The sequence below is a fragment of the Diabrotica virgifera genome, chromosome 7 (genome assembly GCF_917563875.1).
Source record: "Diabrotica virgifera virgifera chromosome 7, PGI_DIABVI_V3a".
NCBI classification, from domain to species: domain Eukaryota; kingdom Metazoa; phylum Arthropoda; class Insecta; order Coleoptera; family Chrysomelidae; genus Diabrotica; species Diabrotica virgifera.
In genome coordinates, this window is record NC_065449.1 from 166464919 (window position 1) to 166480674 (window position 15756).

The window sequence follows — 15756 nt, forward strand, 5'->3', positions numbered from 1 at the left end:
ACAAGCATGTTCGGGTCGCCATGTTCGCTATACAGACACCATATCTCTTCCAGTTCGTCAAGTATCTGCTTCTTTGCTATATCACAAACCCTTCTTTCAGCAGTTCTTGTGGGAACATCAACACGGTTTTTCTTTGAACCTTGCATCGGCATGTCTTTTGTTTCCTGACCATTCTGCGATATATGCCTTCTTTTTTTACACTGTTGTTGTATGCCTGATGTATCTTCTTCTTGTGTTTCGGCATTTCTTGAGGTACCATGTAAGGCCTTTTTTCTTCTTCTTCTTTTTCCTAGATACATTGGCTTAATAATTTTTTCGTATTTTGCTGTGTGAGATTGGTGGCGTAGACGCCCTCGTCCATCCTTATGTACTCCTGATACGTCTAGAAGAGTTTTGTAAATTTTTTGATCGGCTAGAGTATATTGTGTAGGTTCCTTCGAGAAAATCAGGTCGTACAGGCCAGGTGTAGCTTTAAAAATGTGTGAATCCATTTGAATGCTATCTTTACCGAACTCAATGGTGTGATTTCCAAACTCCCATTCACCCGTCTCCCAGTTATACTTGGGGCCAAATATCTGGTCAGTATTCCCTAAATTTTGCGTATATGTTTCTAAATAAGGGTTGTACGATGTTTGTATATGTAGAGGTTCGTCGTCACTGATCTGTGATGGTTGATTAATGTGTGACTCATCTTCGTTGAGATCTGGTTTAGGAACATTTTCATTCACATAATTGGTTATTTCTTTAAGAGGCGTAGTTATTGGCTTAAACGTTCTCTGTAGAACCTCTTTCTCATCAGCTTGCATTCTTCTAAGAGCTTTGTACTTTTCTCTCACTATTGCCGCAAGTTTGTTTACTTGAACCGCTCTATTTGAAGACATGTTAACAAATGACTTCTCGACTTTAAAATGCTTGTATTTATACCTCTGTGACCTTCTGTTAGCGTGTCTCTGTAGACGCTTGTACGTCTCAGGTAACCCTCCGTGATCGCCTGTATCTTCTGTTAGCGTGTCTCTGATGACGTCTGTACGTCTGAGGTACCCCCTCTGTACTTCTGAAGTACTGCAGTTAGTAATGAAAGTGGTGGGGAATAATCAAGATTTTTAGGTGTTTACATTTAAAATTTTCTATTTATACTTATTGTAAAGTGTTTGTAGTACTTGCTCTAAAAATCTTGATTATTCCCCACCACTTTCATTACTAACTGCAGTACTTCAGAAGTACAGAGGGGGTACCTCAGACGTACAGACGTCATCAGAGACACGCTAACAGAAGATACAGGCGATCACAGAGGGTTACCTGAGACGTACAAGCGTCTACAGAGACACGCTAACAGAAGGTCACAGAGGTATAAATACAAGCATTTTAAAGTCGAGAAGTCATTTGTTAACATGTCTTCAAATAGAGCGGTTCAAGTAAACAAACTTGCGGCAATAGTGAGAGAAAAGTACAAAGCTCTTAGAAGAATGCAAGCTGATGAGAAAGAGGTTCTACAGACAACGTTTAAGCCAATAACTACGCCTCTTAAAGAAATAACCAATTATGTGAATGAAAATGTTCCTAAACCAGATCTCAACGAAGATGAGTCACACATTAATCAACCATCACAGATCAGTGACGACGAACCTCTACATATACAAACATCGTACAACCCTTATTTAGAAACATATACGCAAAATTTAGGGAATACTGACCAGATATTTGGCCCCAAGTATAACTGGGAGACGGGTGAATGGGAGTTTGGAAATCACACCATTGAGTTCGGTAAAGATAGCATTCAAATGGATTCACACATTTTTAAAGCTACACCTGGCCTGTACGACCTGATTTTCTCGAAGGAACCTACACAATATACTCTAGCCGATCAAAAAATTTACAAAACTCTTCTAGACGTATCAGGAGTACATAAGGATGGACGAGGGCGTCTACGCCACCAATCTCACACAGCAAAATACGAAAAAATTATTAAGCCAATGTATCTAGGAAAAAGAAGAAGAAGAACAAAGGCCTTACATGGTACCTCAAGAAATGCCGAAACACAAGAAGAAGATACATCAGGCATACAACAACAGTGTAAAAAAAGAAGGCATATATCGCAGAATGGTCAGGAAACAAAAGACATGCCGATGCAAGGTTCAAAGAAAAACCGTGTTGATGTTCCCACAAGAACTGCTGAAAGAAGGGTTTGTGATATAGCAAAGAAGCAGATACTTGACGAACTGGAAGAGATATGGTGTCTGTATAGCGAACATGGCGACCCGAACATGCTTGTGAAAGGCCTTGAAATTCTTTCAAAAGCCGACACTTTAACCGGAAAAGAAGCAGCTGAAATTATAGAAGAACTGAGGTACCTAGATATTATTGACTAATATCAGACACATACTTCAAGAAAACAAGAAATTTTAGAACAACCAAGTAAAACTTCAGAATTTAAGTTCATCTTAATAACAGATAACATATCCGACCTTCAAGAATGAATATACTAAAAGTTCTGTGTTTTATACGTATTAATTTTTAACAAATAAAATATTACAGAATTTATTTAGCGTACTTTTTATTATATACATACCAGTTCATCGGTTGCACACGTCACTACCTTTAAAAGGAGCTATGACATCACCTATCCTAACTGGCTTTAACAGCATCAATTATGAAAAATATTAGAAGTCACAGGTATTCATAGAGATTCTCGAGGATATTTGAGACATCAAGCATGAATTTTCCTCTCGAATGTAACCATTCTGACTTAAATACCCTTCTCTCGTAATGAGAGTGAGCTTTAGCAACCAAAAGAGCGCGAGGTAAACAAAGATTATCCTTGTTTTTAATAACAACAATTCAAAGGGGTTTTTGACCATCAGTACAGGCAATGTTTCTTAACACACCAGCACAATGATCCAAACAAATAATTTTTCTAAATGTAGTTTTTGGATGTAATCTTTTCCCTGCACGTTGTATTTTCTTCTTGTAAGCCAACATTGTAGATCCATTTGTAAAGTGAATTAATGAATGGAGATGTTCGTGTGCAGTACTTTTGTCATCTGCTACTAAATGACAACGGCAAATGGAATACCATTTTACATTAGGAGCACATGCAAGAAGAGAAATCACTCTCATTTAAGAGTAAATGATACCAGTATAATTTCTTTAATAAATAACAAGTAACATCTTGGTATTTTATTTCCTAACACAAAAACACTTTTTGAATTGGATTATCCTTGAAATTTTATTTAGAATAGTCCAGTCCAAGCTAGGCTGTATAATGTGTAACAGAGAATTCACCACATTTAATTTGTATTAAATTTTTTCCAAGTTTGACCTCTTTGGCATTCTGCTAGCGTGTCAATTGTGGTGTCTGCTTTTCTTAGCGTGTCTGTGCATACCTCTCTGGCGTTGTGCTAGCGTGTCAACTGTGGTGTCTGCTTAGCTTAGCGAGCCTGTGCATACCTCTCTGGTGTTCTGTTACCGCATCAGTGATGGTGTTTGGTTGGCTTAGTGTGTCTCTGCACATCTTTACGCCCCTGTTAGCGTCTCAGTGATGGTGTTTGGTTGGCTTAGTGTGTCTCTGCATATCTTTGCGCCCTTCTGTTAGCCTATCTGAGAGACTGCCTATCTATCCTTATCTAGGTAAGCGTATTTAGCGTATTTTGTAAGTAGAAGTTCGAAATTTTTGTATTAGATTGGTTAGATACAAGTCTAGATAACAATATTTTTAACTTTGACCGTGTTAATGCCGCATGCGTAAAATAATCAATTAGTGTGGATAACTCATTTAGTCTAGTGGCACATATTTGAGAGTTCAGCTTTTTGTTTTTAAGTATAATTTACTCTTAAATTTAAATGACTTTGCTCTTCTAGCAGTTTCCATTTGCGCTCTGTATTTTTTTCTACAAGTATACATGTTTATCATGTTTACATCTCCGACTAGGAGAACACAAAAGAAACAGAATTTTTAAACAAAAAAAATGTCATGTTTTTTGTAGTTTTTTTCCCGTTATTGTTGATGTTTTTGCAAGTGGATGGTACGCCTTTTACTACAGGTAACGTTGCTTCTGTTACAAATGCGTGTTCTTTTTAATTAAACCACTATTAAACAATTAATCAAACAAACTTGCGATTTAAAGTCATTGAACTCCATGCGACAATAGCCTCAATCCGATGAGCCTGCATTTGGACTATAACCGACCTGATTTGACCCCCTGCGACAATAACCTCAATCCAATGAGTCAGCATTTGGACTATAACCGACCTGATTCGAAAAATGCAGAATTGTGAATATTATTTATTTTTTTCAATGTAATTAATTTTTATTAATTATTATTTCAGTCTGATATAACATTGTAATCGTTAGAAACGAAAGGTATAAAATTTAATCTCTCGCATTTCTGATATTTTAAATAAATAATTTAAAAAAAAAAGACGTCCTTGAAGGCAGTAACTATTAGTGTCGTAGTCCTAATGTATTTTTTCGTAGGATTTCATTGTGGACATTCGTGTGTTTTACGCTTTAACGAAAAAGAAATGTTTCCATTTTTCATTGTTTCGAACTGTCGGCGATTTTTGTTACTGTAGTTAATTGTTTATAATTAAGGTAAGTTTTTGAGATTTTTTTTTGGTTAAAAAGCTTAATTTTTTTTTTAATGTGAGTGATATGACGCTTTTTTACTTAGTATCTTTGGTACACCATCAACACTATTTTTTCATGTTTCCAGTAGAAACGTCTCCTAAAATATGCTGTCGTCGATTTGATTTTCTTAAATTATGATAAATATCCACAATTTTTATGCCTTCACCGCTTTTCTATGTCCACTATTCTTTTGTCATCACCATAAATTTATGTTGGTATCACATTTCACCTATTTTAATTGAAATGTATGAAAAATATTACTACTTGTATATACGAGGTTGATCAAAAATTACTAGCGAAATAAACATTATAAAATAAAAGATTTTAGAAGTCCAGATTTGAATTTCCGTGTGAAATAATGTAACGTATGAAAAAAATTAGTAATTGCATATACGGGGGTTGATCAAAAATTACTTATAGACGAAAGAATTAAAGATCTTTGTAGAAAAGGGGAAATTTGACTAGTTTATTTGAAACCGTTGCGTTGTATTTGATAAAATTCAGGAGAGAGGGATGGTTTGGACATATCAAAAGAATGATTATTACGTCGTGTACGTTATCAGCGATGAGTCGTGCGTCTCTCTACGTTGTCGTTTAGTCGTTACATACCTAATGTTCCCTTGACATTGCATCTATGTGTGAAGTGACAGATATCATTTTGGTAGATGAGAAGGAACTGTGAACGTATATTTAACAAACAACTAGAAGAATAACTGTGACAGCTGAAAAGAAGAAGAATTGATTTGACTTTCTGACTACACCCTGTACAATTTGCGATAGACGAAAAGAAGAAGAAGAATTGACAGTTGGCTTCTGTGTCGTTACCGCTTTCATTTGACACCCCATACGTCAAAATCGGACCAATAGAAACGAAGATGTCGAATGTCACGTTCTGTTAGGCACTATACGGAAACGAAGAAGAATTGACAAACGAAAAGAAGAAGAAGAATTGACAGTTGGCTTCTGTGTCACCACCGCTTTTATTTGACACCCCATACGTCAAAATCGGACCAATAGCAACAAAGATATGCTGTAATGCCGTTTTGGCACTGCCGCCATCTTTGTTTTTTGTCTCAACTTATTCGTTACCCCCTCCCCGTTCTGACGAGCCCTCTTACGTCAAAATCGGACCAATAGCAACGAAGATATGCTGTAATGCCGTTTTGGCAATGCCGCCATCTTTGTTTTTGTCTCAACTTATTCGCTACCCCCTCCACGTTCCAACGAGCCCTCTTACGTCAAAATCGGACCAATAGAAAAGAAGATATGACGTAATGCCCTTTTGGCACTGCCGCCATCTTTGTTTTTGTCTCAACTTATTCGTTACCCCCTCCCCGTTCCGACGAGCCCTCTTACGTCAAAATCGGACCAATAGAAACGAAGATATGACGTAATGCCCTTTTGGCATATTCCGATGCGCACGCCACATACTGCGTTCAACCCCCTTTTTCATCCCCTTTCCAACGATACGTCACACGTCATCCTACGTTAAGCCGTTTGGCATTTATTAATATTTAAGGGTTGCGATTTAGGGGATGTGCCAGAACGCAGGTTGTCTATCTACTGCAGATAAACCTAATCATTAAAAAATTTTATTACAGGAAAGTATTATTAGTTTACATCTTAAGTTATTTTGGGTGAAGTCGAGTTCGCTCCGCTTCGTTCAGGTATATTTTAGAAGGGTACGAATTGGCTCCCGCATGAATGCGGGTAGGCTCTCATATAATCGCGGAAACATTAGACATTGTTGCCAAATCGTGTAATATTTATACGGCTTAGGAAATTTACATAGTGATATAGATTTTTTATAGGAAAATTATACTTTTAGACAAATACTTTTAGACTTTTAGTTCAACATTGGCATATGTGGCAATTTTAACACAAATTATCGGTGTCGGTCGGTATGCGCTCGACCGTCTTGCGCTCTTACCTGAAATCGGCCGGTTTGCGCTCTACACTCTAACACCCGAAAGTTAAGTTAGGACCGAAGGGTTAGGTCTTCCTCCTTTCCCATAGATATTTCTAGGAAGGTACCTGTTTCTAACAAAAAGATAAAATTTGGAAGAAGTGACAACGCTGGGTGATATTTTCGACATGTTTAGGTAAAATAAATTTTGTCTATGGGAGCCAATTCGGACTCTACCTTTTTTAGTTCAGGTAAAATTCTTACCATTGGGAGCGAACTCGACCCCGTCCGGTGAGACGATCAACAATATGTTATGCTGACGATGCGGTTCTCCTATCGAGAAGGCTGGTAGAACTACAACATCTCGTTTAAAGTCTCGATAGTACTTATATACTGTAGCAGTTACGGCTTGAAAATTAATTAAAAAAAAACAAAACTTATGGTAATCGATTGCTTGCATTTTTGTTACACCCTGTATATAATAATATTTTATCACTGATTAGCATGTTTTTTTGGTCAATATTAAAATTAGTAAGTATTTAGTCATAAGTTATTAAATGAAAAGATTTTTAATGAAATAACTGCTTACCTATCGTCGTTATAAGTGTCAGAGAGTACAAAAAGCTTGAACTAAAACTCCATTTATGGTTCTTCTGGTAATAGGCCATTGTCCCTATTCTAGATCCAGCGTAGGAGCCACTCCCTTCAGACTCTTTTACTTTAAACAATTCGTCTTGAAACATTAGAACTTCCTCTGCAGCCAGTCTTGTCCAATTTTCTCGGTAGAGAATATTCAGATTCTCGGTGATACTCCATAATCTGTAAAAATTAATAAAACTAGAATTTAACGTACACCAAAATACAAGAATAAAAACCGCTAAATGCCGTAAAAATGAGTGGCGCATACAATATTCCAGCTACAAAAGAACTGATATGAATATTACGTGGCGCAAAAATGTATTTTCATTTTGATGCAAAACAAAATTCTAGTTTTATTTTAAAGGATTGTTTCATAATATTTGCCCAATTTGAAGTAAAACGTGCCACAAAAGAGTAACTTTGATACAGTTTGAATTTTGAAATTCTTTTGTGGCACTTTTACTTCAAATTTAGCAAATATTTTGAAACAATCTTTTAAAACAAAACTAGAATTTTGTTTTGCATCAAAATGAAAATACATTTTCGCGCCACGTAATATTCATATCAGATCTTTTGTAGCTGGAATATTGTATGTGTCCACTCATTTTTACGGCGTTTAGCGGTTTTTTATTCTTGTATCATGAGTTTCTCAAAGTTATTTATAAATTAAATGTATAAAGTTGAATGCAATATTTCTCGATTACACGTTAAGCTTTATAAATGGTCGCCTTTGTCGCTCTATCTCCCAAATGATCTAGTGTCCATCGAATGTACACTAGATTTTTTTTTCTATTCGAAATAGATTGAAAAAAATATTGGGATGGCCGGTAAATGAACTCGGATTGCCCGTTGCCAGATCAAATTAGCGTCGTAACCACTACAACTACATAAACCATTTAGGGAATAATCGTTAATTGGATTATACTTTTGTAGCTTAGTAACTTCTAAACGGCTTAACCGATTTTGTTCACTAAACATGAGTTTGAAATATTGACAAGTAGTATCTTATGCATCTAATGTCAAGTATGATAACTGAAGCTATTACAGGAATTTTTGAGGTTGAAAAACCGTTTTTCCCATAAGAAATAGATTTGATCATACTTATGAAGCCATAATTTAAAACTTCGAATTTTCCCGGATATAAGGTATACACCGTTAGATTGGTCTAGAGTCTTTCTACAAACGCTCAGTTATTGGCGTAATTCGTAGGTTGAAAGTTTGAGTAATTGTCGAAAAACCAAAATTTTCAAAGTTTAGTTTTTCAGTTTTTCGGCTATACTTTGCCGTGTGTATGTCTGATCCTGACAGCTTAAACACCATTTGAAAGCTTAACTTAACGCTATTGATTTGGTTACTTACTGTTCTCCTGTCTCTTCTCGAACCGAAGATATATACCGCCAAAAAATATGCCGTTTTGTACTTAACAAGTCCTATAGCTGGCTTATGGGTAGTCAAAACTCACAAACTACACCTGTTCTGAATCAGCCCTCACCCCCTCTTCAAATACAGAAAAAAATTCAGATCGGTTTAAATTTTCCACACACATACATACATATTACATACATACAGAATACAGACATACATACATGAAGTAAAACCACTTCTATGTAATTGGTATATTTATTAAAATTTAAAAAATCCCAATGGATTGAGTAAAATATGTCCAATTCAGAACATTTTCAGACCTATCGGTCCATCATCAGTGAATCTACAATAAAATAAGTAATCCCACTATTAAAATTGAAAGATGGTTGAAATTTTGAAAGCTAGAAAAGTGTGGTTAGATTACTTACGTGCATACTTGCTAAATAGCCCCAGAACCAAACAATGGTTGAATTTATAATTCGATTTACATGATTTCAAAAAAAAATAATAAACGGGCTAAACGCCGATGTTACAGGATATAACCTACGGGAACATGGTGAAACCCTACCAAAAACTCAATCAACCATCTTAGGCCAAAGTTAACTATAAAGTGTCAAAAGTGTGTAAAGAACTGTTTGAAGTGACATTGACAGTAGAGAAAAAGGTAGTCGATTTTCAATGTTTATTATCCAAAAGGTCATGACACAAAACAAATGATAAAGATTTTAATTAATTTAGAATATAAGATTATTTATGTTGACTGTATACTATAACATTAGATTGATCAAATTGATAGAAAGAAAATATGAGCTGCTGTCAATAATGATAAAAAGATAAAAACAGATGATGGTGAGAGAAGAGAACGAATAAGAAGTATTAGTTGGAATGTTATTGTACAAAATGAATAAATAGGTAGGCAAGTTATTCAAGTCTATATTGTATTGGTAGTTGTATAGCAAGTATGCACGTAAGTAATCTAACCACACTTTTCTAGCTTTCAAAATTTCAACCATCTTTCAATTTTAATAGTGGGATTACTTATTTTATTGTAGATTCACTGATGATGGTCCGATTGGTCTGAAAACGTTCTGAATTGGACATATTTTACTCAATCCATTGGGATTTTTTAAATTTTAATAAATATACCAATTACATAGAAGTGGTTTTACTTCATGTTAGAGTTTTTTAACTATATGGTATACAGCCAACCTAGGGAACTTCCCTTTTAGTACATACATACGTATCCACAAACATTTTCCCTTTTTCAAATAAAAATTGACTCATAATTCTGAGCTCGGTAACTTTTGAACGGTATAACCGATTTTCAAAATTAGACATGAGTTGGAAAGGTAATGATCGCTTCTATTAGAAGCCGCAAAGATCGGAGTTAAATTTTCGGAAGTTTTTGGGAGTTTTGGGGACGAGAATGAAAAACAGACCCTAAATAGAAAGTGCCGTAAAATCCACACCGTTGGACCAAAATGGATGCTTGACATATAAATGGGTGAGTATTTTCCTGAACTTTAAGATGGAAGTTGGCCCAATTTTCAATTCAGTCAGATTTAGAAAATCGAAAATTTCGTGTGTATATAGTGTCGCGTTTAGAGGGTGTAGGTGTGCGCCACTGGCGAGAACTGCCGCTCTCTGGTAATTTAAATTAAACAACAACTTTCTATGAAATGTCCCTAAAAATTAAAATAGAAACAAATTCACGAAGAATAAGTTCGAACCTTCTGATGGTTGTGAGGTTTTAATTTCTCATCAAAGGCAGTGGATCAAAGGCATCAAAGGTGGATCGATCGACTTTAAATCATTGTACCAATGTTTTATGAGTTTTAAGTGTATAGCGGATACATGCATGATACTACGACAACCAGAGATAAAGCCACTTCGAGAACAACTTTTAACCGGTGCGCGCATGACGTCAGCGCCCGACAAACTTTTACGGAGACTTATGGGAAAGCATATAGTTTGATACGGTTTTATACATTCTCGTGTTATTAAATAACTGAAATTGTCGTTCGTCTGTTCTGTTACACTGTTTAATTTATACTTTGATGAATTATTATAATCATACCAGTAAAATAATACAATATATTATGTAGGTACTGTACTAAGAAACGTAATAGTTTTTTCACTACAAAAATTTAAGAGGTTTCTTTACATGCAGAAAACTTTAAATAAACCGCGTCAAATAAAAGATGGTTTATTAACAAATAATAAAAAAACTAAAGTTTCCAAAAGTATTAAAATTATAAAAACAAAATTAAGCAGACAGATTTAGATGAATTTAAAGAGGTGGCCGTTTAGCCTATTCCACTGCTACCTTTTCAGATATATTGTGGTCCTCTAAGTCTAGAATACATTCTTTAGTGTGGCCATTTTTAAAAGGTCCAATAAGCCCCAATTCTCACCGCACATTCTTCTACATTTGCCCAAGGACATAGTAGCTTTCTGTGTGGTTTTCAGGATGTGAGTATTCCATTTCAGCCTATGATTAGTATAAACCCCAAGATATTTTGTTTTTTTGGCAAATGAAATCTCTGTTCCTCCCATAACCGGTAGTTTTAAGCCTTCTAGTGCTGTCCTTTGGGGGCAGTTAGCGATTTGTTTTCTGAGCACTGACTATCAGTCTCTCTTATTTACACCGGCCGTCAACTATATTTGGGGCTGCTTACATTCTCCCAGACACCAGCTGGGCAAACCTGCCCCTGATGACGATTGATATATCGTCAGTGTATCCTAGACAAAAAAGTCTTCTGTGAAGAGATTTTTGAGATCATCTACCAAGGTTGCTCAAAGTAGAGGTGACAGAACTCCTCCTTGTGGACAGCCTCCACCTACTCTTGCTTTGATGGTTGCTTTAACTAGAGTTGATATTACTATCCTATTCACCAGGTATAACCTTATCTATCTGCATATTACCGCAGGGATTGTTTATCGACTATCTATGTAGTCTAGATCCGCTAAGTTTAGTTTCAACAGGGCCACCACGAGAAGGATGCAATCAAAGATTACACACCCCCAATCACTGTTGGGAGTACCCAGCGGTTTTGGGTTGGTTTAAGGAGGTGCAAAGTCTTAAGACTCTCCAAGCAAAACTCATCCCCTGAGATTAGTTCTTTTCCCGCTCAGCTTTATGCCGGCTAGAAAAAAAAACACATCCCTTGGCCCCCAAAAAAAAAACAAAACAAAAAAACAACAAAAAAACAAAACAAAAACAATATTACATTTGATTCATTTTACTTAACGATTTTTGCAATTTTTCTTTTTTGTATTTTAGACTTTTCTTTCAACTTTTGGTTCAAAATTAGCATTCGAAAATACATCCGACATCTAAAAAAGCGTTTTTTCACATCACCAGATATTTTAACATGAACTGATCTTTCCAGTAAAGATTTTTGATAATTTTTGATGCCAACTTTAATAGTGTCCCCATTGAATTGGCAAAAAATATTTTCTAGTTCACGACAGTTTGTAAGTAATATTTCTGAAGGATTCACCAAACCCCCTTCTGAGAGATGATTTACCCACGAGGAAGAAGTGTTACTATTTGCAGAACTGCCCAAACTCTCTTCATGTCGTAGCTTGAAAGCCATGAAACCAGCTAAATTTTCTAGTCCATCATGATACAACTCTTCCATTTCAAAATCTGTTTGATGGTTTTCATTTTCTGAAGTTACTGGAAGATTTAATTGACTAAAGAGTGGTTTGGTTATCATCACTGAATCTACTTCCTACTTTCATGTTTTGAAGCGACATGTTTGTTGTTTCTGGTAGGTTACTTACATTAACTGAGCTGAGAGTGAAATAACTGATGTTGAAATCTTTTTTTTAAATCTAGAAAGAGTAGTCGCAAATATTTAATACTAACAATAATACCATGCTGAAAGGGCAGTAATGACTATTTCTAATTATATTTAAGAATTTTATCCCGAAAATATAGCTTTATGCTTTCCGAAAACTTTCGCAAACTGCATAAAAATAACAAACCCAAGTTAAAAATAGAACATTTGGCCTGGCACTTGTCGGTCAGTGATGTAGGCGTAGAAGAGAGAGAGACAGGCTTATTCATGCGCGTGACTTTTTTCTGGTTATCGTAGTATCATGGATACATGTACAAATTTAAAATACTCTCAATACTTTAAAATTTATTAGAACATCTAACGACATGTATGTACTAAATGGTCTGAGTAACCATAAATTTGAAATGACAACCATAATTTTAAATAAAATAATTTGAAATGACAAAAAGTTAATAATAAAAAGTGTTTACATAAAAGTTTTTTATTTTTTCGATAGTCTTACCTCAATATACTGATTTCAGCGATTTTCCAGCTGTTTTATATCGTCCGAATAATAATATTAAGAAAATTCTGAAAGCTCTCAAAAATAGGCGATTGGGTTTGGATCATCTTGAGATTTGGGAGTGCATAATAATGGAAGGGAGCCAAATAACGAGAATAAGCCACAATAGGCACCATAAAGATAAGAACTAATGTGGATACAAGCAAGTAATATAGTCTAGTGATACAGAGGCATACGTATTACATTATAATCTAGAAATACGATAGAGAGTTGTCATGACGACATAAGAATAATTATTAAATATCTATTTATTACAAGAAAAAGCAATAGACGAACCCGTAAATATGAGTACAGGAGAAAGATTATATAAATGTAGAGGAACGTATAGAGGAAAAAAAAACAAAAATTTGAATAATAATTATAGAGGTTTGCGAATGATATCTAGTATCTTCTTCCTCTTCTACGGCACTACAGCCCAAATTGAGCCTTAGCCTCCTTTATTTTTTGCCTCCACCCTTGCCTGTCTGTGGCTGCTCTTCTCCATACACGGACTCCTAAAAGGGCTTGTGCGTCGCTGTTTACTGTGTCTTGCCAGCGCTTTTGTGGCTTCCCAACCGGTCTCTTTCCTTGCATTCTAGCATTCAGTGCTCGCTTTGGTAGCCTATCCTCTCCCATTCTTATCACATGTCCGGCCCACTGCAATCTTTGTATTCTAATGAAGTCTGACAGGGGCGTTTCCTTATAAAATTAATAAAGCTCGTTGTTGTATCGACTTCTGAAGATTCCGTTTTCCCTCACAGGTCCTAGTATTCTCCTAAGTACTTTCCTTTCGAATGTGTCGAGTTTGTTTTTGGATGTTTCTTTCAGGACCCAGGCTTCACTGCCATAGCATGTTATTGGTCGAATTAAGGTTTTATAGATTCTCATCTTTGTATTTCGGTGGACACTTTTAGACCGAAATATATGGGAGAGGGCAAAATAAGCTCTGTCTGCCTGCGTTATTCTCTTCCGTATTTCTCCATCTTCTGATCCGTCGGCATATATTTCTACTCCTAGGTATGTAAACTTTTCAACCCTTTCAATGTCATCTTCATGTATAATGTTTTCTGGGACTATATTTCTTTTCGTCTGAGTCATTATTTGTTTTTCCTGTGTTAATTTCCAGACCTAGCATTTTTGTTTGTGTTTTTAACTCTGCATATGTTTCCTGTGCTCCTGTTGGTGTTCTACTCATAATATTAATATCATCAGCATAAGCGGCCAGTTGAACCGTTCGGTTGGTCAATATATTTCCTCGTCTAGTTTGCATTTGCCTAACCGCATACCCAAGTGCCAGGTTAAACAATGTTGGGGCCAGCCCATCTCCCTGCTTTAGTCCCTGCGAAATGTTGAAAAAGTCTGTCCGGTGGTTTTGTATTCGTACACAAAATGCTTGAGTTTCATCCATTGTGGCTTCAATGAGTCTTATTAGCTTGTGTGGTATTGCCAATTCAGCCAATATATAGTATAGTTTGTTCCTTTTCACTGAGTCGTATGCCTGTTTGAAGTATACAAACACGTTGTGAACATCAACATCGTGTTCCCATGCTTTTCTCAAGATCTGTTTGACTGTAAATATTTGATCCAGTGTCGATCTTCCTCGTCGGAAGCCCGTCTGATACTCTACAATCAATAATATTTTCTGCTAGTGATTGGAGCCGCTAGTTTATAATATACGTGAGGACTTTATATGCTGTACATAGTAGAGAAATTCCACGGTAGTTTTTGCACTGGAGTTTGTCTCCTTTTTTACAGATCGAGCATACTATACTTTTCTTCTAGTCGTCGGGTATTTTCTCTTCTTGCCATACGTCTTTGATGAGCGCGTGGATGTGACTTGCTAGGTGGTCTCCACCTACCTTATATAGTTCTGCTGGTATTTAGTCAACTCCCGTAGCTTTATTGTTTTTCTGGGCCCTAAGGGCTTCGAGAACTTCCTCTATGGTTGGAGCTTCTACTCCATTCTCTTCTACGTAGATCATACCCATTTCATCTTCCATGTCTACTTGAGTTCCAAGTAGTGTCTGAAAATAATGCTTCCAGGTTTCTGTGACTTTCTGTTGGTCACTGATTATTTGCCCACTTTCATCTTTACATAGACTTCTTTGAGGTTTATACCCACTTTTTATCTTTTGTAGGTATTCGTAGGCCCCTCTAATTTCGTTGTTTTTGAAATTTTCTTCCATTTTTTCTATTTGTCCATTTTCGTCGGCTCTCTTTTTATTTCTACATGTCATGTTTGCTTTCCGTCTTGCGACTTCAAATAATGTTCGTCTTTCCCGTGTTCTTCTTGTTGTGTACATTTTGTGTGCTTCATTTCTTTCCTCTATTGCTTGTCTGCACTCGTTATCAAACCATGCTGCTTTTCTCTCCTTTTTCTTGTTTCCTAGGGTGGACGCTGCTGCTGTCAGTACTACTGTTTTGATATTAGTCCATTTTCCCTCTATGGAGTGCAGTTCTAGCGTCCTTAACTCATTTGCGACTTCTTGTTCGAACTTCTCTTTAAATTCCTGAATCTTCAGTTTTTCCTGGTCCAGTTGGTTTGTTCTTTGTTGTCTTTCGTTTCTTTCCCTGTTAACTCTGCATCTAAATTTGGTTTCTACTAAAAGATTATCTGAACCACAGCATGCTCCTCGTCGTGTTCTCACATCAGAGATACTACTGGCTGCCCTTTTGTCTATCAGCACATGGTCAATTTGATTGGTTGTGGTTCCATCTGGTGAAATCCATGTCATTTTGTGTATGTCTTTATATGGGAAGCATGTGGAACTTATAACCATGTTTTTACTGGTGGAAAAATTTATAAAAATCTCCACATTCTCGCTTGTTTCATTGTGCAGAGAGTGTTTTCCTATTGTGCCATAGAACTGCG

At 36.1% G+C, this 15756-nt stretch overlaps 1 protein-coding gene across 1 annotated transcript in view; it reads right to left on the reverse strand.

The window, feature by feature from the left end:
- Positions 1-6155: 6155 nt before the first annotated feature.
- The window catches only part of LOC126888665 (uncharacterized), a 219495-nt gene continuing 209894 nt past the window's right edge, over positions 6156-15756 (reverse strand). Inside the window, exons 3-4 of the mRNA XM_050657027.1 lie at positions 7123-7352; positions 6156-6202 (exon numbers count right to left, since the gene is read on the reverse strand). Coding sequence (XP_050512984.1) covers positions 6156-6202; positions 7123-7352 — 277 coding nt within the window. The remainder of the gene's footprint in view (positions 6203-7122; positions 7353-15756) is intronic.